The 24,182-nt window shown below is 39.8% G+C and overlaps 1 protein-coding gene across 1 annotated transcript; it reads right to left on the reverse strand.

Moving 5' to 3' along the window:
• Positions 1–5,465: 5,465 nt before the first annotated feature.
• LOC128195858 (uncharacterized) lies at positions 5,466–12,623 on the reverse strand. Its single transcript, XM_052874552.1, has 2 exons — positions 9,088–12,623; positions 5,466–8,910 (listed from the first exon to the last, which is right to left on the reverse strand). Exons 1-2 carry the CDS (start codon positions 12,621–12,623, stop codon positions 5,466–5,468), a joined length of 6,981 nt encoding a protein of 2,326 aa, XP_052730512.1.
• Between the last annotated feature and the right edge of the window lie 11,559 nt (positions 12,624–24,182).

The following is a 24,182-nucleotide window of genomic DNA, read 5'->3' on the forward strand; positions in this document are numbered from 1 at the left end:
TCTAGCACAAGGCCTACGCGAGCGGTCGCACGTGTGCTTAAACCTTTTCAAAATATTTTTGTTTGATTTTTGATTTTTATAAAAGAAAAGGAAAAGATTTTCAGCACAAGGCCTACGCGAGCGGTCGCACGTGTGCTTAAACCTTTTCAAAATATTTTTATTTGATTTTTAATTTTTGTAGAAGGAAAGGAAAAGATTTTCAGCACAAGGCCTACGCGAGCGGTCGCACGTGTGCTTAAACCTTTTCAAAAATATTTTTATTTGATTTTTAATTTTTATAGAAGGAAAGGAAAAGATTTTCAGCACAAGGCCTACGCGAGCGGTCGCACGTGTGCTTAAACCTTTTCAAAATATTTTTATTTGATTTTTTTAATTTTATAAAAGAAAAGGAAAAGATTTTCAGCACAAGGCCTACGCGAGCGGTCGCACGTGTGCTTAAACCTTTTCAAAAATATTTTTATTTGATTTTTTAATTTTTATAAAAGAAAAGGAAAAGATTTTCAGCACAAGGCCTACGCGAGCGGTCGCACGTGTGCTTAAACCTTTTCAAAAATATTTTTATTTGATTTTTAATTTTTATAGAAGAAAAGGAAAAGATTTTCAGCACAAGGCCTACGCGAGCGGTCGCACGTGTGCTTAAACCTTTTCAAAAATATTTTTATTTGATTTTTAATTTTTATAAAAGAAAAGGAAAAGATTTTCAGCACAAGGCCTACGCGATCGGTCGCACGTGTGCTTAAACCTTTTCAACTTTTCTTGTAAATTCTTTTTATTTAAACTATCAATATTGTATTATTAAATATATATTTTAGGATAAGTAAATGTCTAAAATAAATAAATAGAACAAAATAAAATAAGACAATAAAGAAAAATAAAAAAGAGATTGGTGAGGCTGAACGAACGCTGTGAAGAGATTCAGAATAACGAGCGTTCGTTAGGTAAAGAACGAACGTTCGTTGGGGAAGAGGACGAACGTCCATTGGGGAAGATAACGGACGAGCGTTCAATGGTTCGGAAACGAACGCTCGTTCGTTTGGATAACGAGCGCCCTTCAGGGAGATGATTTGAACGAACGGTCAAGAAGGCTTACGGTAACGAGCATTCGCTCGTTTGAATGACGAGCGCTCGTTGGTGAGAAGGTTTGAACGAACGGTAAAAAGGCTTAATGTTAACGAGCGTTCGCGTTGGGGAGACGGCGAACGAATGCTATATAACGAGCGTTCCAAAGGAGGCCCAAGGCTCCCGGACGTACGCTCATTTATGGGCCCGGCCCACATGGTCAATTTCTAACCTAGAATTTTCTAGGGGTTCAGGAGGTTCATCCTCATTATCACTCCCCAGCTCACGCCTTCTCCAGAGACCCAAGGTTTCCTTCTCGACACCACCAGCTCACCGCCGCCTCTGCCATAGCCGGCCACCGTCGTCTCAAACAGAACGTTCCTTGGCCTCACCGGCGATACCTCGCGCCACCAGAACCACCGTCAGCCAAGGCACCACCGTCTCCACTCCTCTCTCTCCGAAAACCAGCGATTCTCAGGGATGGTTTTCCTCCGTCTTCATCTCCGACCCGCTCGTGCCATCCTCACCCATCCACATCAACTTCACCATTGCTAAAGCCTCCACGACAAACATGACCACTGTCACGATAATGTTCCCCCCGTGCCCATACTCGTCCACCTTCTCGGCCACCTACACGATCACCATCACCTACCGGGATGACCTTAGCGACGCCACTGCCACCACCACACAGCAGACTACTACTTCCAAACCGCCAACCACGAAACAATCAGCCACCCTCTTCCTCCCCATTCGAGGATTTTCTCGAAGGCCTAATGCCCCCTGCAACACCATTTTTACCTCTCTGCCTCCCCTAATTTTCTAATGTTTACTGATGGGTTTGATGTTGGTTGAATCTTGTCCATTTGGTATTGGAAACGATGAGTGTGTAGTGTGCATATGAGCATGAGTGGGATAGGTGATTCTATGACAATGGTGCATGGGCTGGCGAGACAGGGGTGCAAGGAGCTTATGCAGTAAGCATACATGATGAAATTGAATGTACAGGTGAACAAACCTACCTGCTGCTGGGGCTGCTGCTACTGCTAGTTGTGTATCCGGTGACCTCCTCTTGCCAGTGCTAGTGCCGACGATGATTCTGGGTGATGATCCCAGATGATGGTTTCTCGTGTGCACCCTTTTTCCTTTTTTTCTCTCTCTGATCCAACAAAATTCTGCTCCCAAAAAATCTTGGCAAAATCCCCTTCTAACTACCTGGTCCCCCCTTTTTTCCAAAAATCTTGGAAAAATTCTCCTTAACAACCCCGGTCTCCCTCCTTCGGACACGTCTCACATACCCATTTCCCACGTTTTGATTTTTTCCAATTTTATTATTATTTTTTTTATTATTTTCAATTTTAATTTTATTTTTCAATTTTTTTTTTTAATAATTTTTTTTATTTAATTTTTTTTAATTAATTAATTCTATTAAAACAGATTGAAAATAAGAAATAAAAAAGAAATTGAATTAAAAGCAAAGATCTACAAATATAACAAAATAGAATAAAACAAAAAAGGTAAAATAAAAGAAAAAATAATAAAAGAAACAATAAAAACACAATTTTTTACAAACCCGGACAAAATTGAGTGTTGACAGCTGCCCCTCTTTACTTAGATATTACTAAATAATATGAAAATTTAATCTTTTCGTATTATTTAAGTAAAGCTAAGTAAAGATAAAGACACTAATTTTGTCCGGGTTTCAATCATGAAAGAAAACGAACAAAATAATTCAAGTTACGATGGCAAATGACCAATGTCAAGTAAAGTATCAGTAACAAAAAAACTAAAACCCGGATTTGACCATTGCCTCGCAGAGGGTCAAACTCACAGAACAGAAATTTAAATCCGACCATTGCCATGCAGAGGGTCGATAACAGAAAACTAAAACCTGGATTTGACCATTGCCTCGCAGAGGGCCAAACTCAAAGAACAGAAATTTAAATCCAACCATTGCCATGCAGAGGGTCGATAACAGAAAACGAAAACCTGGATTTGACCATTGCCTCGCAGAGGGCCAAACTCACAGAACAGAAATTTAAACCCGACCATTGCCATGCAGAGGGTCGATAACAGAAAATTAAAACCTGGATTTGACCATTACCTCGCAGAGGGCCAAACTCACAGAACAGAAATTTAAAAACCGACCATTGCCATGCAGAGGGTCGATAACAGAAAGCTAAAACCTGGATTTGACCATTGCCTCGCAGAGGGCCAAACTCACAGAACAGAAATTTAAACCCGACCATTGCCATGCAGAGGGCCGATAACAGAAAATTAAAACCTGGATTTGACCATTGCCTCGCAGAGGGCCAAACTCACAGAACAGAAATTTAAATCCGACCATTGCCATGCAGAGGGTCGATAACAGAAAACTAAAACCTGGATTTGACCATTGCCTCGCAGAGGGCCAAACTCACAAAACAGAAATTTAAATCCGACCATTGCCATGCAGAGGGTCCATAACAGAAACTAAAATCTGGATTTGACCATTGCCTCGCAGAGGGCCAAACTCACAGAACAGAAATTTAAACCCGACCATTGCCATGCAGAGGGTCGATAACAAAAAACTAAAACCTGACTTGCAGCTTTGAAAAGTTGATAAATGCCGAGTAAAACATGAAGATTTTGCAAACAATTTTCCTCGCTTCCTCTGAGATGATGTTATGTCATCAGACACATGAGATCTTCATTTTTTCATTCATTTTTTCATTTTTTTTTTTTTTTTTTTTTTTTTTGAAAATTCCATGCTTGGAATCCATTGTTAATATTGTCATCAAACACAATGTATGTTCAAAACGCATTCCTTAAAAACAACGTTGATAGGTATAGAACCCTTTAATGAGTAGGAAGAAAGTGTAACCACGAGTTAAAATTCTTTTTATCGCTTTTTGTAATCCAAATTAACTTGAACCCTATATGATGTGGGATGATGGTTATGAAAAACAAATGAATAATGATTTTCTGTGAGCAAAAATTAACGTATGTGTCTTCCTCATTTGGGGGAAAGTGCTATTAACATGTTGTGCTCCCATACTGCCCCAATTTTGCACAATGGAAAAGCGAAAAGATTTGGGCATGAAGGATTCTCCACATTGGATGACCGTCGATTGACAGGGAGACCTCTCTTTTTTTTTTTTTTTTTTTTTTTTTTTTTTTTTTTTGAAAATAACACTGAATTGTGTCGCTTACCACATCATTTTGTTTCAAAGTTAAATTCGTGAGAAAGATTAAGACCAACAGCCTTCAGTCAGCGTGGACTTTTATGGGCTTGTACCGTGGCTAAAGGTCAAAGGGTTTTGAAAGAAAGGATAATAAAGGCCCAAATAATTGTTTGACGGTTAAAATCTTTAGACAAGAATCATTTGCAAGGTGTCCAGTCAACTGTCTTTAAGGATTTGAACTTCAGGCATATTTATTGTTGTTTTTTTTTTTTTTTTCTTTCTTTCCCTTCGGATCATTCTTTTCGTTGCCCCTGTTGTGATCCTTTATGATTCTTTCCTTTTCATTCATTTTTTCCTTTTTCTTTGGATGCTTATGATGTACCCTTTTAAATTGACGTCGACCTGCTAATGATTCTTGTCTAGGGTGATGAAAACAATTATGCATTTTGGCTCAAAAGGGGTGCAATTGGTTGAACTGCTTTTGACGATTGGGTAACGAAAAACGGCCACACGTCACTCCGAATCTTGTTTGTCTGACTTTCTCTTGAGTTTAACCCTGAAACTAAACTATGTAGTACTTGACACATCAATTTCATTTTTCCTTTGTTTTGTTTCCTTTGTTTTCTCCTTTTTTTTTTTTTTTTTTTTTTTTTTTTTATATTTTATCTCCCTAATCAACGGATTATCGGTGATATGTAACATGCTGAAAACTGCCCCGATATTAGGCATATGGCGAAATCCTTCGTCTTATGGGAAACGAAAAAATTAGGGTTCAAGTAATGTGAATGCAGATGCTTTATCAAGAAAAGAACACCGGTTACACCCAAAACCTTGAATCAAGAAAAGGGCTCTCCACCGGTATTTTTTTCAAAACCCTCTTCTTTTTTCTTCTTTTTTTTTTTTCGAAAATACTATGTCCTTGACAACCTTATTAACAACAAACTCAACATGTGACCTTTTTTTTCGTTTTCCCTTTTCGACATCCTCCAGGACCGAGCTCACCAACCTGATATACCTGTGATGCTTTTATCAACATGCGTTTATTTATTTTCATTTTCATTTTTCCTTGATTACTTAACAGCTCAGCGTGACATGCAATATTTCAGATGGAATGCAAACAACCAAAATATGAATGAACTACGCAAACTTCCTTTATAAAAAAAAAAAAAAAAAAAAAAAACACAGAGTACAATAATCTTTAACGATAATATCAACATCCCCTTAATAGCCACTATCACGGAATCATCATGCGTAAAACTTTTTTACTGCATCAGAATTAACTGGCAATGGTAACTCCTCTCCGTCCATTCTCGTGAGAATTAGTGCCCCACCAGAAAATGCTTTTTTCACTACAAATGGCCCTTCATAATTTGGAGTCCATTTGCCTCTATGATCCTTTTGTATAGGTAGAATCTTCTTCAACACCAGCTTGCCTTCATGAAATTCTCTGGGATGTACCTTTTTGTCAAATGCCTTCTTCATTCTTCTTTGGTACAATTGTCCATGGCATACTGCTGTTAATCTTTTTTCATCGATGAGATTGAGCTGGTCGAAACGAGCTTGAACCCACTTAGCCTCTTCTAATTGGGTTTCCATTAAAACACGTAAGGACGGAATTTCCACTTCAAACGGAAGTACTGCTTCCATTCCATATACAAGCGAGAAAGGCGTTGCCCCCGTCGATGTTCGTACCGAAGTGCGATAACCATGTAAAGCAAAAGGAAGCATTTCATGCCAATCCTTATATGTGACCACCATCTTCTGCACAATCTTCTTGATATTTTTGTTAGCAGCCTCTACTACCCCATTCATCTTTGGACGATAAGGAGAAGAATTAAGATGATGAATTTTGAACTCCTCACATAACTCTGTCATCATCTGGTTATTCAAGTTAGTGGCATTATCGGTGATGATCCTGTTAGGGAGCCCGTATCTGCAAATCAACTCCTTTTTTATGAACTTGGTCACCACCTTTCTAGTCACATTAGCATAAGAAGCAGCCTCAACCCACTTGGTGAAGTAGTCGATTGCGACTAATATGAATCGGTGTCCATTTGACGCCTTTGGCTCTATGGCTCCGATGACATCTATTCCCCACATCGAAAAGGGCCACGGTGCAGACAACACGTTCAAGGTCGTGGGTGGCATATTGATATTACTTGCGTATACCTGGCATTTCTCACACTTTCTCACATGTGTACAGCAATCATTTTCCATAGTCAACCAAAAATACCCCGCTCTCAGTATCTTCCTGGCCATTGAGTGCCCATTCATGTGCGTGCCAAATGTACCCTCATGCACTTCTTTTAGTATCAATTCGGCTTCTTTTGCATCTACACATCTAAGGAGAACCATATCATGATTCCTCTTATATAAAATATCCCCACTCAAAATGAAGCTGCCAACCAACCTCCTTAACGCCCTTTTATCATTTTCGGATGCCTTCTCTGGGTATTCTCGAGTCTTAAGACAATGCTTGATATCAAAGTACCAAGGTTTACCATCTACTTCCTCCTCGATGAAGTGACAATACACTGGCCCCGCATGACTCTTCATTTCAATCATTGGCAATTCTGCATCTTGATCAACTTCAAACATCGACGACAAGGTAGCCAACGCGTCTGCTAATTGATTATCTTCTCGCGGTATATGATTAAACGTGATGGAATCGAAATACTCAATTAATCCCCTGATGTAAGCTTGGTATGGAATTAATTTAGTATCCCTAGTCTCCCATTCTCCCTTCAATTGATGGATAACCAAAGCTGAATCTCCGTATACATCCAGAATTTTTGCTTTAGACTCTATTGCTGCTCGAATACCCATAGCACAGGCTTCGTATTCTGCGATATTATTTGTGCAATTAAAACACAACCTTGCCGTCATTGGAATGTATTGATTCTTAGGAGAGATAAGCACTGCCCCTATTCCATGCCCCATTACATTCGATGCCCCATCGAATAATACCGTCCAGGCTTTTTCATTTTTGTCATCTCTGCTCTCAGCAAATAAAGCCATGATATCTTCATCAGGAAACTCAGGTTGCATCGGCTGATAATCACTAATGGGTTGATGGGCTAAAAATTCTGCTAAAGAGCTACCCTTGATAGATTTCTGAGTAACATATACAATGTCGTACTCTGATAATAGCATCTGCCATCGAGCTATCCTTCCAGTGAGAGCGGGCTTTTCGAATATGTACTTGATAGGATCCATTTTAGATATCAACCAAGTAGAGTGACTCAACATGTATTGCCTTAAACGATGAGCAGCCCATGCCAGTGCACAACAAGTTCGCTCTAACGACGAATATCGTTGTTCGCAATCTGTGAACCTCTTGCTCAAGTAATATATGGCATGCTCTCTTTTCCCATCTTCATCATGCTGACCCAATACACAACCCATTGAATTATCCAGTACGGTCAAATACAAAATGAGCGGTCTTCCTGGCATAGGTGGACGCAATATAGGAGGGTCCTGCAGGTATTGTTTGATCTTTTCGAAAGCAACTTGACAATCTTCATTCCAGACTACAGCCTGATTTTTTCGTAGCAACTTGAACATTGGTTCACAAGTAGCAGTTAATTGGGAGATGAACCTAGCAATGTAGTTCAGCCTTCCCAGAAAACCTCGAACCTCCTTTTCTGTTCTGGGCGCAGGCATTTCCGTTATCGCCCTTACTTTGTCAGGATCAACTTCTACCCCTCTTTGGCTGACAATAAAGCCCAACAATTTTCCAGACTTTACTCCAAACGTGCATTTGGTGGGATTTAACCTGAGTTTGTATTTTCTCAGTCTCTCAAATAATTTCCTTAGATTGAAAATATGCTCCTCTTCTGACTCCGACTTTGCAATCATGTCATCCACATAAACTTCAATTTCCTTATGCATCATATCATGAAAGAGTGTCACCATTGCCCTTTGGTATGTTGCCCCAGCATTCTTGAGTCCAAAAGACATCACCTTATAACAGAATGTTCCCCATAACGTGATAAAGGTCGTTTTTTCCATATCTTCCGGTGCCATTTTAATTTGATTATACCCCGAGAATCCGTCCATGAACGAAAATAACGAAAATTTGGCCGTATTATCAACCAGAGTATCGATGTGTGGTAACGGAAAATTATCTTTCGGACTTGCACGATTTAAATCACGATAGTCAACACACATTCGAACCTTCCCATCCTTCTTAGGCACTGGTACAACATTCGCTACCCATTGTGGGTATCTTGCCACAGCCAAAAATCCTGCGTCAAATTGCTTTTGGACCTCTTCTTTAATTTTTAAGGACATTTCCGGCTTCATTCTTCTCAGTTTTTGCTTGACTGGAGGGCATTCCGGCTTGAGTGGGAGCCTATGCTGCACAATATCGGTATCTAGACCCGGCATGTCATTGTAAGACCACGCGAACACATCTTTAAATTCCTTCAACAGTACGCGCAATCTTTCCCTCACTTCCGTTTTCATACTAGTACCGATTTTCACCTCCTTTATCTCATCTTTCTCTCCCAAGTTGAGTATTTCAATTTCCTCCTGATGGGGTTTAATCTCCTTAGATTCTTGTTCCACTAATCTCAACAATTCTGGAGAGGGTTCCACATCATCTTCGAAATCATCTTCCGTATTATTGATAGGGTGCTCAAAATTAGGAACATTGATATCATTATTTTCAAAACAATCATTGTCACATCTGCATCATTTAAATTTATGAAAAAGTATAAATAAATAAGATAAACAAAGAAAAATGCCAAATGATGATGAAATGCATCTTTATTATCACGCTGAGTGAAAAGTAAAAAAGAATCAATCCGCAAAATCTCAGTTCTAAAGCCCCAATCGAAACTATAAGCTTAATTAAAACTATTACATTTTGTTCACATTAAGCATCACAGGTAAATCCAGTGTTTCCCAATTGTTGAGTTGAGTATCAGGGAAGCAAGCCCACACAAAGCTCAAACTTTGAGTCCTTTCTTCATCCTCCACAGCTGCTATCTGACCAGTGTTGATCCACCCTGCACTGCGGAAGCTTTCCTTGATGTCAACAATGTGAATTTTGCTCTCTTTGGGCCCTCGTCTTTCTGCACGGGCCAAACTGCGTTCCTTTCTTTCTTCAATCATCCTTTTCCTGTCTTCCTTGGTAGGTTTGTACCCCAAGCCATATCTGTTCTTGTTTTCAACGATTTCTATAGGGAATGCTCGCCCCTGCCGATATTTGCCCAAACCTTCCCCATATACATACCCCCCTTTTATCATAATCCTGGCCATCATAATAGAAGCACATGATAGACGAGGATTTACTGGAAACGGTTCCACACAAGCATTTCCCACAATCTCCAACGACTGGAAGGCTGTCTCGAGAGCTTCTTCAGCCGCCTCGATGTAGCGTGTGGATGATGGCCCACTCACAAGAAGATCTTCTTCTCCTAATACTATCACCAGCTTATCTCCCATCACATACTTCAACTTCTGGTGTAGTGTAGAAGGCACAACCCCAGCCGAATGGATCCATGGGCGCCCCAACAGACAACTATAAGCTGGCAGGATATCCATAACCTGGAACGTTATTTGAAAGACACAAGGGCCAACTTGCATTGGTAAATCCACCTCTCCCATCACCTCTCGTTTGCTACCATCAAACGCCCTCACAATCATTGAACTCGGTCTCATATGCATCCCTTCGCAAGGTAGCTTTTCCAAGGTTGCTTTCGGCATAACATTCAAAGAGGACCCATTGTCCACTAAAACACGCGCAACAACATGATCCAGGCATTTCACCGAGACGTGAAGAGCCTTGTTATGCCCTCTTCCCTCAGCTGGTATCTCTTCATCCGTAAATGTGAGATAATTGTTAGCAACAATATTGCCAACAATACCCTCGAATTTATTCAACGAAATACCTTGTTCCACGTGAGCCTCACTGAGTATCTTCATTAGCAACTTTCTGTGTGATGCTGAATGCATGAGCAAGTCTAACAATGATATACGAGCAGGCATACGGTTTAGCTGTTCCACCACCTTATATTCACTTTGTTGTATGAATTTTAAAAATTCACAAGCCTCCTCTTCAGAAACTTCTCTCCTCTCTTCCTTGTCGGGGATCTCCTCTATCTGTGCACCCTTCCCCTTTAAGAATTCTTTTGCCTTCGTAGCCATCGTTGTTTCCTTATCATTGACTCTTTCTTGTGCCAACTCTGGTGATGTGAAAATTCGACCACTCCTAGTCATTCCACCTATCCCTGATATGTTTTTGACGACAGGGTCAACGCTTTGTTCTTCGCTTGACACATGCGTCCCATATCTCCATGGGACGGCTTTTTCGCTCTTGTAAGGAAAAGGAGCTGGTACACGGATAACTACAGGCGACCTTCCTTGAGTTGGTGGGATAGAGGTAGTCTTAGTGAAGCGAATCACTAATGGTTCTGGTAAACTCATGCCGGATTCATCACCAGTTTGTGCAAATACATTTCCCTCCTCCTTCTTGTAGCATACCTGCATCAGGCCACGATCTAACAGGTCTTGCAGAATTTCTTCAAACTTAACACACTCCTCAATAGAGTGCTCAGCATCTGGGTGGAGCACGCATGCTATACTCTCATCATAATCACCTTTCAAGATACCCACTTTCAGCAACGCCTCCAAAATAAACCTCCTAGAGCTCCTGACCTCTTTCACATTCCTCACCAGCTCATGCTCTTTCACTTCGACGGCATTCGTCGAAGCACTTCCATGCCCAGATAAAGGATTGGACTCGACACTAGGCTTATCCTCTTGGAACTTTAACCACCCGGAATCAATTAGAGTCTGCACTTTATGCTTGAAAGCCAGACACCTCTCAGTGGAATGACCAGCGGCCCCTCCATGATAACTACACTTTGCATCTGCGTCATAACCTCTTGGATACGGAGGCTGCAAAGGCTTCAGGGGACAAACGACAACTAGCCCTTGTTTGATAAGCTGAGGCAATAATTCCGTATAAGTTGTAGGAATTGGAGTAAAGTTAACATAATTTCTTTCCTGGTTCCTTCTTGGATAAGCATTTGGATCCACATTCATATTGGAACCTACATTTGCCCCTCCCCTCCAATTGTTCGTCGGGATGTATTGTGGTTGATAGTATCCCGGTTGTTGTTGAGGCCTAATTTGATGACCAAATGACGCGTTAGCTGCATGTGGATGTTGACCCCAGTATGGTCGATAGTTATGAGTGGGAGCCTGACCTCTCCACACGGGGGTTGCAGATGTTGCATGCACATCTCCTTCCTTTCTTTTTCCTGAGTTGAAGTTGGGTTTTTTAGAATGTGCAACCGCCGACGAGCCATATGCAATCTTCCCATTTTTCAACCCGATCTCTATTCGCTCGCCTATCACGATGATATCGGCAAAATTTGAAGATACATTTCCCACCATATGTTCATAGAATGGTGGTTGGAGCGTATTAACAAACATTGCCACCATTTCTCTATCATACAAAGGCGGCTCAACTTGTGCAGCCAATTCCCTCCACCGCTGAGCATACTCCTTAAAAGTTTCGTTGTCTTTCTTTGACATGTTTTGCAGCTGTAAACGATCTGGCGCAACATGTGTATTATATATATACTGCTTCACAAAAGCATCAGCCAAGTCCGCCCAACAACGAATTCGAGTCGGCTCTAAATGGGTATACCAGTTTAACGCCACTCCAGCCAAACTATCTTGAAAAACATGGATGAGCAGCTGCTCATCATAAGCATATGCAGCCATCTTTCTACAAAACATGGTTAGATGGCTCTTTGGGCATGTATTTCCCTTATATTTCTCAAAATCTGGCGCTTTAAACTTATGTGGTATTTTGACGCCAGGAACCAAACTCAATCTAGAAACATCCCCAAATCCATAACTTTCATACCCCTCAACAGCCCTCAATCTTGCCTCTAGGCTTTCCAGTTTATCCTTCGCCCCATCAACATTACTAGTTACCCCCTGAAACAAATTATATGGCGCAGCCCTTGTAGAAAAACCCTCTCCGGTAATCACAGGTGGCCCCGGGGTTATTCGTATTCCATCAGTCATGCTTGCATACATCCCCTCACTTACCATAGGTGCAGACATTACAACAGGTCCCTGAGTACTGATTGGCGGTACGTTAGCAGTGGTAGGGAAAGAGAAAGAAGTCTGCTCCCCTTCTGTGTATTCTCCCACAGGTGGGGTGTAACCTGGAGGCAATCCATACATTGGGAATGAAACAGATTGGCTCCCAGCATTGAATAACGGAGGGTAATATTGAGCACTTCCCTCAACTTGCGCAGGGGTCACCCCTCCCGTAGTCTTCAGGGCTTCGAGAGCCGCCAAAATCTGGGCCATCTGATCCTTCAAATGGCTGACATCGGCCTTAATAGATTCGTGTGACTGCTCCCAATTCTCCATGACCTTCGAATTAGCTCTGGTCCTGTACGGATGTCTTGGAAAACTTGCCGTTGTTTTCTCACTTGTACTGATGATTATTTTTTATTAAATTAAATTAGATAAGGATGAAAAAAAATGCAAAAAGAAAACATGATGCATGCTAGTGATAAGTGGAAATCACAAGATAACAATGACAATACTGATGGAAAATTAACACAAGCCGATACCAAACAAACATCCCCTATCTTTCATTTCAAGAAATTTGATCCATTACATCGTCTAAGGAACAAAACACATAACTCTGATGTACATCAATCCCGCGCCCGGGCAATGAAAGATTTCATCTCTCCCACCAACCATTTACAATGATTAATAAACAATTCTATTTCCGCTGATGAGTTACAAAAATGAATGCTTGCTTCAGCATTCGACACCATCCTGGGGATGTCTTCAATTGCCCCGTTTGCCAAAGCAGCCAACTGAGAGAATCTTTCCTTCCAGTGCTTTACAGTCATTTCTTGTTCGGCGATGTGCTCTTCCATTTGCTTTATCAAGACCTGATGCCTTTCTTCAAATTCTAACGACCTCCATCGCTCCTCCTGTTCCTCGATATATTCCTCCATTTGTTTTATCAGAGTTCGATGTTCTTCCTCTGCTTCTGTTAGCTTCCAACGCTCCCGATTCATATCCGCCTCAAACGACATGGCCATCTCTTTCATTTCATGCCCCGCTTTTTCTATCTGAATCTGCGCTTCTCTTAATCTCTTCAGGACTTCTCGTTTATCTCTTTTGGCTTCTTCGTAGAGGTGCTTCCACTCCTTTCCCTCTTCTAAAGCCACCTTCTTCTCATTTACCCTCATGGATAATTCCTTACTCGCGGCAGCTAGATCCTGTTTCACTCGAAAGGTGTAATCCTTCTCAGCCTTCTGGCTTTTGACAAGGTTTTCATAAGCCCGCGACTTTTCTTCATTATCATTTTTCATATCCACAAGATCATTACGCGCCCTTTGTAATTCGTTTTCCAACCTAGCATTCCTCATTTTCAATTTCTCCATCTCAGCTTTTAATTGTTGCACCTCTTCACTTTCTGGAGCTTGGGATGGTCCTTCACTAACTGATTGATCCCTGATTGGCTTGAAAGGCAGCTTGACTACTTTTACTCTCTCCAGAATCCAGGTGTGATAACTAATCCTGCTATCCACTACTCCATCCCTCAAGTCCTTCTCTGCTCGAACAACATTTTCCCATGCACTTTTAACCTTTCTTAACAGTTCGATGAAATGCCCGTCTTCGTAATAAATGAATAGGGTAGCAAGGTAATCTGATGTAGGTGCCCCTTTCATGGGATGCCCAAATTGTCTTTGCACCAAAAGAGGGTTGTAATTTATACAGTACCGGGCACCTATGAGAGGCACGTTAGGAAAACTACCACAATGCTGGATAGCCAGTTTATTTCCGAGCCAAGGAAGGCGCCATTTTATACTTCTTTCGCTCAAACCAGCAAGGAATCGGGCCCAATCGTTTCCTCCTTTACCTTTAAGCCCTTGGTGTGACAAAGTCTCCGATAGACTCTTGACATCGACCATCTCCTTAAACACGCGCGCTGTCATCCATATATACAACGCCGGTAAGCAACAAAGAATCTTCTTTCCCTTTCTCTCATGGCAAAAACTTAAGGACCCATAAACATCCGCAAGGACTGCTGTTACAGGATTCTCTGATCTGGTTTTACTCGCCACGAAGACGTCTATCGCGGCGTAATCCACGAATTCTTCTATTTTGGGAAACAAGACAATGCCATATATGGTGAGGGCTAATACATCCATGAAAGTTTCCCAATCCTCTTTATCAGCCAGGTGATGTAAGTACTGCTCTAGATATCCCTGTGATAACCCATGCAATTGATTCCTCATCATCATCCTGTCTTCAAGCTCTTTGGGATGTAATTTCATAATGGTAGCAATGGTGGGTATAGAGGCATGATGCTCTAAATGTTGATAGGGAGTGGTGCCCTCCAGTGGCAAACCCAAGATATGCTCGAACTCCTCTATGGTTGGCGCCAACTGAAAGTCTTGAAATGTGAAACATCGAAGCGGAGAATCGTAATATTGTGCCAAGGCTGTGATAGCGGGTATTTGTACTTCAACCTCCATTAAATTCAACAAATTTCCATATCTTCTCTGGAAGGTTTCCCTCTTCATAGTTTTAAGCCTCTTGCCCAAGTTTATCAGCCCGGTCAAATTTCCAACATGGGTCCTTAGACTATACTTCTTTCTTAAATCGGAAGAATCGGTGTGCCGTGTAGCATCGGATCTTGTGTTAACATCCATCTTGTATGAAGTCAAGTAGGTACCTGTGATTTCCTTTAAAATTAACATGTTACTAAATGATGTATGAATATGATGCAAGAAAATAAAACAACATGACGAAACAAAGCACATGCATGGTATAAAATGGAATGTCACAAAAAAAAAAAAAAAAAATGAACAGCGTGAGGGTTACAGAAGTACATATTCCTCCCATCGTGCCCTACCAAAGGTTCACTGCTTGGAGTTCAAGGTCAAGTATATGCAATCTCACAAGGATGATTCCCTGAACCTAAAGGTCAAAGGTCACTAGAGCTATGGCCCCCTTCATAGCATCTCCACAACAGTCGAGTAATCAACTAGGTGTGGAAACACATATGAAGAGAACAGACTCTAGCTGGAGTTCTCACGATAGCCAAACAGGAAGTACATCCCAGAGTGACACCGCTACACAACTCCTCTAATTCTAAGCTACGCTCAGACCCGGGTATAGGGCCCCACTCATGATATGCTAGAAGTGTGTGAGTGAAGGGAGGAAATTATGCGCACCCAAACCCTCACCTGCAAAACAACCAGAAAAATTCCCAGGCAGATATAAACATATTGTCTACCCTAGGGTTCAATATTCAACAGTTATTGCAGTTATTCTAAATATCAAGCACAAATAGAGAAAAGGGAAAGAAAAACACATAAGCAAAACCACATCGAATTCGCGCATTTAATTAAATGGCTCGACTCTCTAACAGTCCCCAGTGGAGTCGCCATCTGTCGCAACCGGAATCGCGACGGGACGACGATCCAAAAAAAGAAACGAGTTTGGAAAAGAGATTTGGAGTCGCCACCATAGTTTATTCTGGAAAACTACGGAAAAACCATAAAATAATAAGACACGGTCCACGAAAACCAGATTTTGGGTTCGGGAGTCGGTTACGCGTAGGGAAGGTATTAGCACCCTACAACGCCTGCCCGAAGGCAGTACCTTTAACTAAATGCGCGAATGTGATGTGGTTTTCAAAATGTTTAACTAGTCCCTAAAATAAAATTCTAAATAAACCAAAAATATATTTTTAGTTTTTTTGGGCCCGACAAGGATTGACCTTGCTCCTACGTATTCTCATTCAAAATGAGAAATCAGGGTTACGTAGTTCTTTCTGAAACTGTTTGAGAAATTTGTTTGGAAATGATTTTGTATTTTTGGGAAATGAACCTGACAAGGACTGGCCTTGCTCCTACGTATCTCCATTTTTGGTGAAGAATCAAGGGTAACGTAGTTCTAGCTGAAAGATTACTTGTAGTTTGGGAATATTTTAGTATTTTTAATAAAGGGGGAAAAGGTTTTCTAGCACAAGGCCTACGCGAGCGGTCGCACGTGTGCTTAAACCTTTTCAAAATATTTTTGTTTGATTTTTGATTTTTATAAAAGAAAAGGAAAAGATTTTCAGCACAAGGCCTACGCGAGCGGTCGCACGTGTGCTTAAACCTTTTCAAAATATTTTTATTTGATTTTTAATTTTTGTAGAAGGAAAGGAAAAGATTTTCAGCACAAGGCCTACGCGAGCGGTCGCACGTGTGCTTAAACCTTTTCAAAAATATTTTTATTTGATTTTTAATTTTTATAGAAGGAAAGGAAAAGATTTTCAGCACAAGGCCTACGCGAGCGGTCGCACGTGTGCTTAAACCTTTTCAAAATATTTTTATTTGATTTTTTTAATTTTATAAAAGAAAAGGAAAAGATTTTCAGCACAAGGCCTACGCGAGCGGTCGCACGTGTGCTTAAACCTTTTCAAAAATATTTTTATTTGATTTTTTAATTTTTATAAAAGAAAAGGAAAAGATTTTCAGCACAAGGCCTACGCGAGCGGTCGCACGTGTGCTTAAACCTTTTCAAAAATATTTTTATTTGATTTTTAATTTTTATAGAAGAAAAGGAAAAGATTTTCAGCACAAGGCCTACGCGAGCGGTCGCACGTGTGCTTAAACCTTTTCAAAAATATTTTTATTTGATTTTTAATTTTTATAAAAGAAAAGGAAAAGATTTTCAGCACAAGGCCTACGCGATCGGTCGCACGTGTGCTTAAACCTTTTCAACTTTTCTTGTAAATTCTTTTTATTTAAACTATCAATATTGTATTATTAAATATATATTTTAGGATAAGTAAATGTCTAAAATAAATAAATAGAACAAAATAAAATAAGACAATAAAGAAAAATAAAAAAGAGATTGGTGAGGCTGAACGAACGCTGTGAAGAGATTCAGAATAACGAGCGTTCGTTAGGTAAAGAACGAACGTTCGTTGGGGAAGAGGACGAACGTCCATTGGGGAAGATAACGGACGAGCGTTCAATGGTTCGGAAACGAACGCTCGTTCGTTTGGATAACGAGCGCCCTTCAGGGAGATGATTTGAACGAACGGTCAAGAAGGCTTACGGTAACGAGCATTCGCTCGTTTGAATGACGAGCGCTCGTTGGTGAGAAGGTTTGAACGAACGGTAAAAAGGCTTAATGTTAACGAGCGTTCGCGTTGGGGAGACGGCGAACGAATGCTATATAACGAGCGTTCCAAAGGAGGCCCAAGGCTCCCGGACGTACGCTCATTTATGGGCCCGGCCCACATGGTCAATTTCTAACCTAGAATTTTCTAGGGGTTCAGGAGGTTCATCCTCATTATCACTCCCCAGCTCACGCCTTCTCCAGAGACCCAAGGTTTCCTTCTCGACACCACCAGCTCACCGCCGCCTCTGCCATAGCCGGCCACCGTCGTCTCAAACAGAACGTTCCTTGGCCTCACCGGCGATACCTCGCGCCACCAGAACCACCGTCAGCCAAGGCACCACCGTCTCCACTCCTCTCTCTCCGAAAACCAGCGATTCTCAGGGATGGTTTTCCTCCGTCTTCATCTCCGACCCGCTCGTGCCATCCTCACCCATCCACATCAACTTCACCATTGCTAAAGCCTCCACGACAAACATGACCACTGTCACGATAATGTTCCCCCCGTGCCCATACTCGTCCACCTTCTCGGCCACCTACACGATCACCATCACCTACCGGGATGACCTTAGCGACGCCACTGCCACCACCACACAGCAGACTACTACTTCCAAACCGCCAACCACGAAACAATCAGCCACCCTCTTCCTCCCCATTCGAGGATTTTCTCGAAGGCCTAATGCCCCCTGCAACACCATTTTTACCTCTCTGCCTCCCCTAATTTTCTAATGTTTACTGATGGGTTTGATGTTGGTTGAATCTTGTCCATTTGGTATTGGAAACGATGAGTGTGTAGTGTGCATATGAGCATGAGTGGGATAGGTGATTCTATGACAATGGTGCATGGGCTGGCAAGACAGGGGTGCAAGGAGCTTATGCAGTAAGCATACATGATGAAATTGAATGTACAGGTGAACAAACGTACCTGCTGCTGGGGCTGCTGCTACTGCTAGTTGTGTATCCGGTGACCTCCTCTTGCCAGTGCTAGTGCCGACGATGATTCTGGGTGATGATCCCAGATGATGGTTTCTCGTGTGCACCCTTTTTCCTTTTTTTCTCTCTCTGATCCAACAAAATTCTGCTCCCAAAAAATCTTGGCAAAATCCCCTTCTAACTACCTGGTCCCCCCTTTTTTCCAAAAATCTTGGAAAAATTCTCCTTAACAACCCCGGTCTCCCTCCTTCGGACACGTCTCACATACCCATTTCCCACGTTTTGATTTTTTCCAATTTTATTATTATTTTTTTTATTATTTTCAATTTTAATTTTATTTTTCAATTTTTTTTTTAATAATTTTTTTTATTTAATTTTTTTTAATTAATTAATTCTATTAAAACAGATTGAAAATAAGAAATAAAAAAGAAATTGAATTAAAAGCAAAGATCTACAAATATAACAAAATAGAATAAAACAAAAAAGGTAAAATAAAAGAAAAAATAATAAAAGAAACAATAAAAACACAATTTTTTACAAACCCGGACAAAATTGAGTGTTGACATATATATATATATATATATATAAATTAATATATATTTTCTTAAAACTTGAATTATTTTTAATATATTTTATATGTTTGGCACTAAATTTTTTTTATACATCTATATAAAAATTTTAATAATCTCAAAATATTTATTGAAAATCTGTCTCAACATAACATAAACTTACTTACAATCATGCATTAATTAAATGATATAGTTGTTAATTATTTTGTCAACTAAACTTTTATACAGGTACTTTTTCACGAAACGAACTATAGTAAAACTATTTTAAAACGCTCAAATTTCTTCTATTTGGTACATAACTATCTTTCATGTTTCTTCTTTTTTTTTTTCAATTTCTTTTGTTGTTCCCCTTTTTCTCATTCATTAATATATATATATATATATATATATATATATATATATATATATATATATTTTGAAAACTAGATTCCGTTAAGGACAATTGAAATTTGTCCACTAATCTTCCAAGTGGTTTGAATTAACTTCAAATTTGTTTCATATTCAATGGATAAAGTGATATCACTAGTAAAAAAAGCACTTATTACTGTGCCTATTATGCTTCGGTTCAGTAGAAACCGAAGCATAATATGGCGCGGTGACAATTTTGAAATTTTCGGCATAATATAGGCATCGGTTGTGGTAGAACCGAAGCCAAAAGCCTTGCAAAACGCTGACAACCCAGTCAGTTGTCTGATGGAAATCTCTGTACAGGAAATTCGACCTTGGTTTTCTTAAGAACCGATGTCATATGTCACTGCAAAATTTTGACATTCCCATATCTGCAGTCTTACAATAAATGCGAAAGCTAGAGGGTCACACATTTGGCCTCAGTTATACCAAGAATCGATGCCATAGAGTCTGTTCTAACCCCCTTGACTTATTTAAATATTTAATATATATTTTTGGAGTTTTTGGCTTCGGTTTGGTAGGGAACCGAGCAAAATGTCTAATCGAAAATTGTAAAACTGCCATTTTGAATTTAATTTGATTTTTTTTAAATGACTTTAGGCCTCGGTTTGATGGACAACCGAGGCCATATCCACCCAATTGCCTCGGTTTTTTTTTAACCGAGGTAGTAACCTTTAAGTAGGTTAAAAAAATATTACAGAGAATGAACAACTTTCGTCTTCCTCGCAAAACTGTTCAAACTCTCTGCAAAGCTCTCCTTTATCGTGCCTTGCCTCTCGTTTTCTTTGCATTTTGACCGATCATCCTTGATTTTTACTGTCGTCGTGGCCTTCGTGATCATTTTGGAAGCATTTTCACTGATCAAAATCAGTTTTGAAGCATTATTCTACTGTTGTTTGTTCATTTTTTTTCGCGTGTTGGTTTTGTTTAGATACGTTTATTGATTATTTTGTTGCGTTTTTTACTATTTTGATTTATGAGACTTATGTTTTGTTGTATTTGTATGTAGGTTTTGTGATTTTACTGCGTTCCAAAACGCGAGTAGTCGTTTCTTCTCCGTTGTTGTCTCTTTTTTCACGCTCTCAGGTTCCTATTGTGTTTATTAATTTTTTTTGGTTAATTTTTAATTTTTTGTATGTTGAATATATGTAATGATGTGTGATTGAATGTTTGAATTGATCATTTGAATGCTTATTAATTGTATGACTGTATGACTGAATTGATTGTACGATTGAATTGATTTAATGTTAAATATGTATAATTGTATGATTCTATGATTGTAATTTTGTAGAACATTTGTAGAATATTTGATGGAAGCAGCTTCACTCTTCAAGAATGAGCAGCTTCTCGGACTAGAGGTGGCAGCGGAATTGGAAAACGTAGATGCAGTTGGAGGTGCACGGAAGGTGTTTGATGAATTGTCTGGTGCGGTTTTGGAGTGTGTAGGCAGAGGTTGTAGCTCAGACGACCTTCCAAGGGGGAAGGAAGCTAGAGGATAAGTGTGCTAAGAAGGCACAAGTCAGTGAACTTGAAAGTGAGAACTGGATGCACAATTCAGCAGCATTTCTTTATACAATTCAAGTTGCTTTTACAAGAATGAGAAGCTCTCTTTTATAGAGTAAGAGAAGCCTCTGAAATGTGCAAAAGAAGCTATTCAAACGTGCATAGACTACCAGTTGAAGATGTTTCACGTGGGAAATGTGCTTTAGATGAAGGAGATGCATGATTTGAATGTGTTTCACGTGGAAAATATGGTCCATGGCTGGAATGTGCTCCACATGTGCAGGCTTCACGGTTTGGCTGCAACATGTACTTCTACTTGCCCCATTTTCTCTCTTTTGCTGGTTTAAGCTTCCTAGTATGGATGTTCATGGATTCCTACCTACAAAACAAGATAAAGATATTTAGTTAAAGAAGAACATGCTAAGACTTTAGCAAGAAAAGATTAAGTCCTTTATTCAACTTCCCTTTCTTGGTCTTAGAGTAAAGTTGATACTTCTTTGGATGGAAAGTCCCTAAAGGGGTTGCCATCAATATTTACGTATGGATCGAAATTGGATTAATCTACCACGCATTAGTGCTTAGTACGAGGAGGGGTAGAGGAATTTATACAGTTTGCGCAACGTAATGAGGGTAGAAGTGATGATGAAGTGAAGTTTAGATGTCCTTGTGTGAACTGTTTGAATAGAAGAAAGTTGAACGCAACCCAAATTAGGGAACGTCTTATCTGTGATGGTTTTCTGCGATGCTATACAACATGGATATGGCGCGATGAAGAAATACATTTTCCGACTGTCTCCCAAACTGAAAATATTATTGATTCCTCCATGGAAATAGATCGACCGGAAGAGGACAAATTAGAGGACATGATCCGCGATGTTGGCGCAGAAAATTTTGCCAAAGCTCATGTGTATGAGACGATGTCCACTGATGTGGAAACACCTTTGTATGTCGGTTCAACTAAGTTCACACGATTGTCAGCGATGTTAAGGCTCATGAATTTGAAGGCGACCAATGGATGGACTGATAAGAGTTTCACAGAATTGTTGACGTTGTTGAATGAAATGCTGCCATATGGAAATACACTACCCACTCGTAATTATAATGCGAAGAAAATTCTTTGTTCGATGAGTATGGAGTATAAAAGGATACATGCTTGTCCTAATGCCTGCATTTTATATAGGAAAGAGTTTGAATTTTTGAAAAAGTGTCCAAAATATGGGTTATCACAATACAAGTCAAAAAACAATAGTGAAGATAATGGTCAGATAGAAAAAAATGGATTTGCTTTGAAAGTAGTTTGGTACCTTCCAATTGTGCCCAGACTTAAGCGTTTGTTTGCGAATCCAAAAGATGCTAAAAACCTTAGATGACATGCAGATGAGAGAAAAATTGACGGTCTGCTTTGTCATCCAGCTGATTCAAAGCAATGGAAAAATATTGATCAACAATTCCCCCAATTTGGTCAAGAATATGGAAATCTTAGGCTTGGTTTAGCCACTGATGGAATGAACCCATTTGGTAATTTAAGTACCAATCACAGTTGTTGGCTAGTCATTTTGATAATTTATAACTTATCTCCTACATTGTGCATGAAGAGAAAGTACATGATGAGAAAGTACATGATGTTGTCTATGATGATATTTGATCCAAAGCATCCTAGAAATGACATTGATTTTTATCTAAGCCCATTAGTTGAAGACTTGAAGTTGTTGTGGGTTGATGCGGTTGAAATATTTGATGCCTTCGCTTATGAAACTTTTGTGATGCGTGCAATGTTATTTTGCACCATTAATGACTTCCTAGCTTATGGTAATTTGTCAGGATATAGTGTCAAGGGTCATAAAGCATGTCCTATATGTGAAGAAAACACTGTAACTTAGCAATTGAAACACGGAAGGAAGAAAATGTATCTGCGTCATCGGAGATTTTTAAAATGTAATCATCCATATCAAAGGTTAAAAAAAGCATTCAATGGATATCAAGAGAGGGACGAAGCACCAAATCCACTTATTGGCCTTCAAATCCTTGAAAAAGTTAATAAAATACATCATGTATTTGGGAAAACTTCCAAGAAGTCATCTGTAACGACCCCTTGGAAGAAGAAATCAATATTCTTTGATCTTTCATACTGGTCAAAGTTAGATGTTAGACATTGCATAGATGTGATGCATGTATTGAAGAATGTGTGTGATAGCTTGATTGGTACACTACTCAAGATTCAGGGAAAGACAAAAGATGGAGTGAATGCTCGTATGGATCTGGTTGACATGAAGATCCGAGAAGAGTTGGCACCCAGGGAGATTGGTAAACGTACTTATTTGCCCTCTGCATGTTACACAATGTCCACACAAGAGAAGATAAGTTTTTGCCTTTGTTTAAAGAGTATCAAGGTACCACAAGGATACTCATCAAATATGAAGAGTTTAGTGTCGATGTAGGACTTAAAGCTTGTTGGCATGAAGTCTCACGATTGTCATGTCTTAATGTAACAATTGTTACCGGTGGCTATTCGTGGAATTTTGCCCAAAAATGTTACGCAGACCATAAACAGGTTGTGTTCATTTTTCTCGTCAATTTGTTGTAAAGTCATCGATCCTACAAAGTTAGATGAACTTCAAGGTGAGATTGTTATCATCTTGTGTCAACTAGAGATGTTTTTCCCTCCATCTTTTTTTGATATCATGGTACATTTACTTGTTCATTTGGTTAGAGAAACCAAGTTGTGCGGATCGGTATACTTAAGATGGATGTATCCTATTGAGCGTTATATGAAGATTTTGAAAGGGTACGTTAAAAATCCGTATCGTCCTGAAGGTTCAATGATTGAAAGGTATATTGCTGAAGAAAGTATTGAGTTTTGTTCAGATTACATGACTTCAACAAATCCAATAGGAGTTCCTCGCATATCATGGTTGAATAAATGTTCTACATGTAAAAGCATCCGAGGTGTGAATGTGGTGACTAAAGACCGCGAAGAATTGTTGCAAGCACATCTTTATATATTGAACAACGCAGATGAGGTGATCCCTTTTTTGGAAGCACACAAAGTCATTGTGAAGAATAAAAATCCAAGACAATAAGAGAATGGTTGTTGATGGAGCATAACAGAACATTTATGTCTTGGTTCAAATCTGAAGTTGACAAAGAGCCACATTCTTCTCAAACTTTGTTGTGGCTTGCAAATGATTTAAAGTTTGATGTCATATGTTGTACATGTTATGAAATCAATAATTGCACATTCTATACGAAGACTTTGGATAATAAAAGCACAGTAGAAAATAATGGAGTTAGTCTAGAAGCTGAGTCGCTCCAATTTTTCACATCAAAAGATCAAAATCCTCTACTTGGATCAATGAGATATTATGGTATA

The sequence above is a fragment of the Vigna angularis genome, chromosome 3, assembly GCF_016808095.1.
Source record: "Vigna angularis cultivar LongXiaoDou No.4 chromosome 3, ASM1680809v1, whole genome shotgun sequence".
Lineage (NCBI taxonomy): Eukaryota > Viridiplantae > Streptophyta > Magnoliopsida > Fabales > Fabaceae > Vigna > Vigna angularis.

What these genes read in the sequence shown, in the direction of transcription:
- LOC128195858 (XM_052874552.1), bottom strand. Translation starts at nt 12,623, where the DNA reads ATGGAGAATTGGGAGCAGTCACACGAATCTATTAAGGCCGATGTCAGC. An exon ending in ATGCTTAATGTGAACAAAAT is followed by an intron (nt 8,911 to 9,087) that starts GTAATAGTTTTA and finishes TAAATGATGCAG; the next exon opens with ATGTGACAATGATTGTTTTG.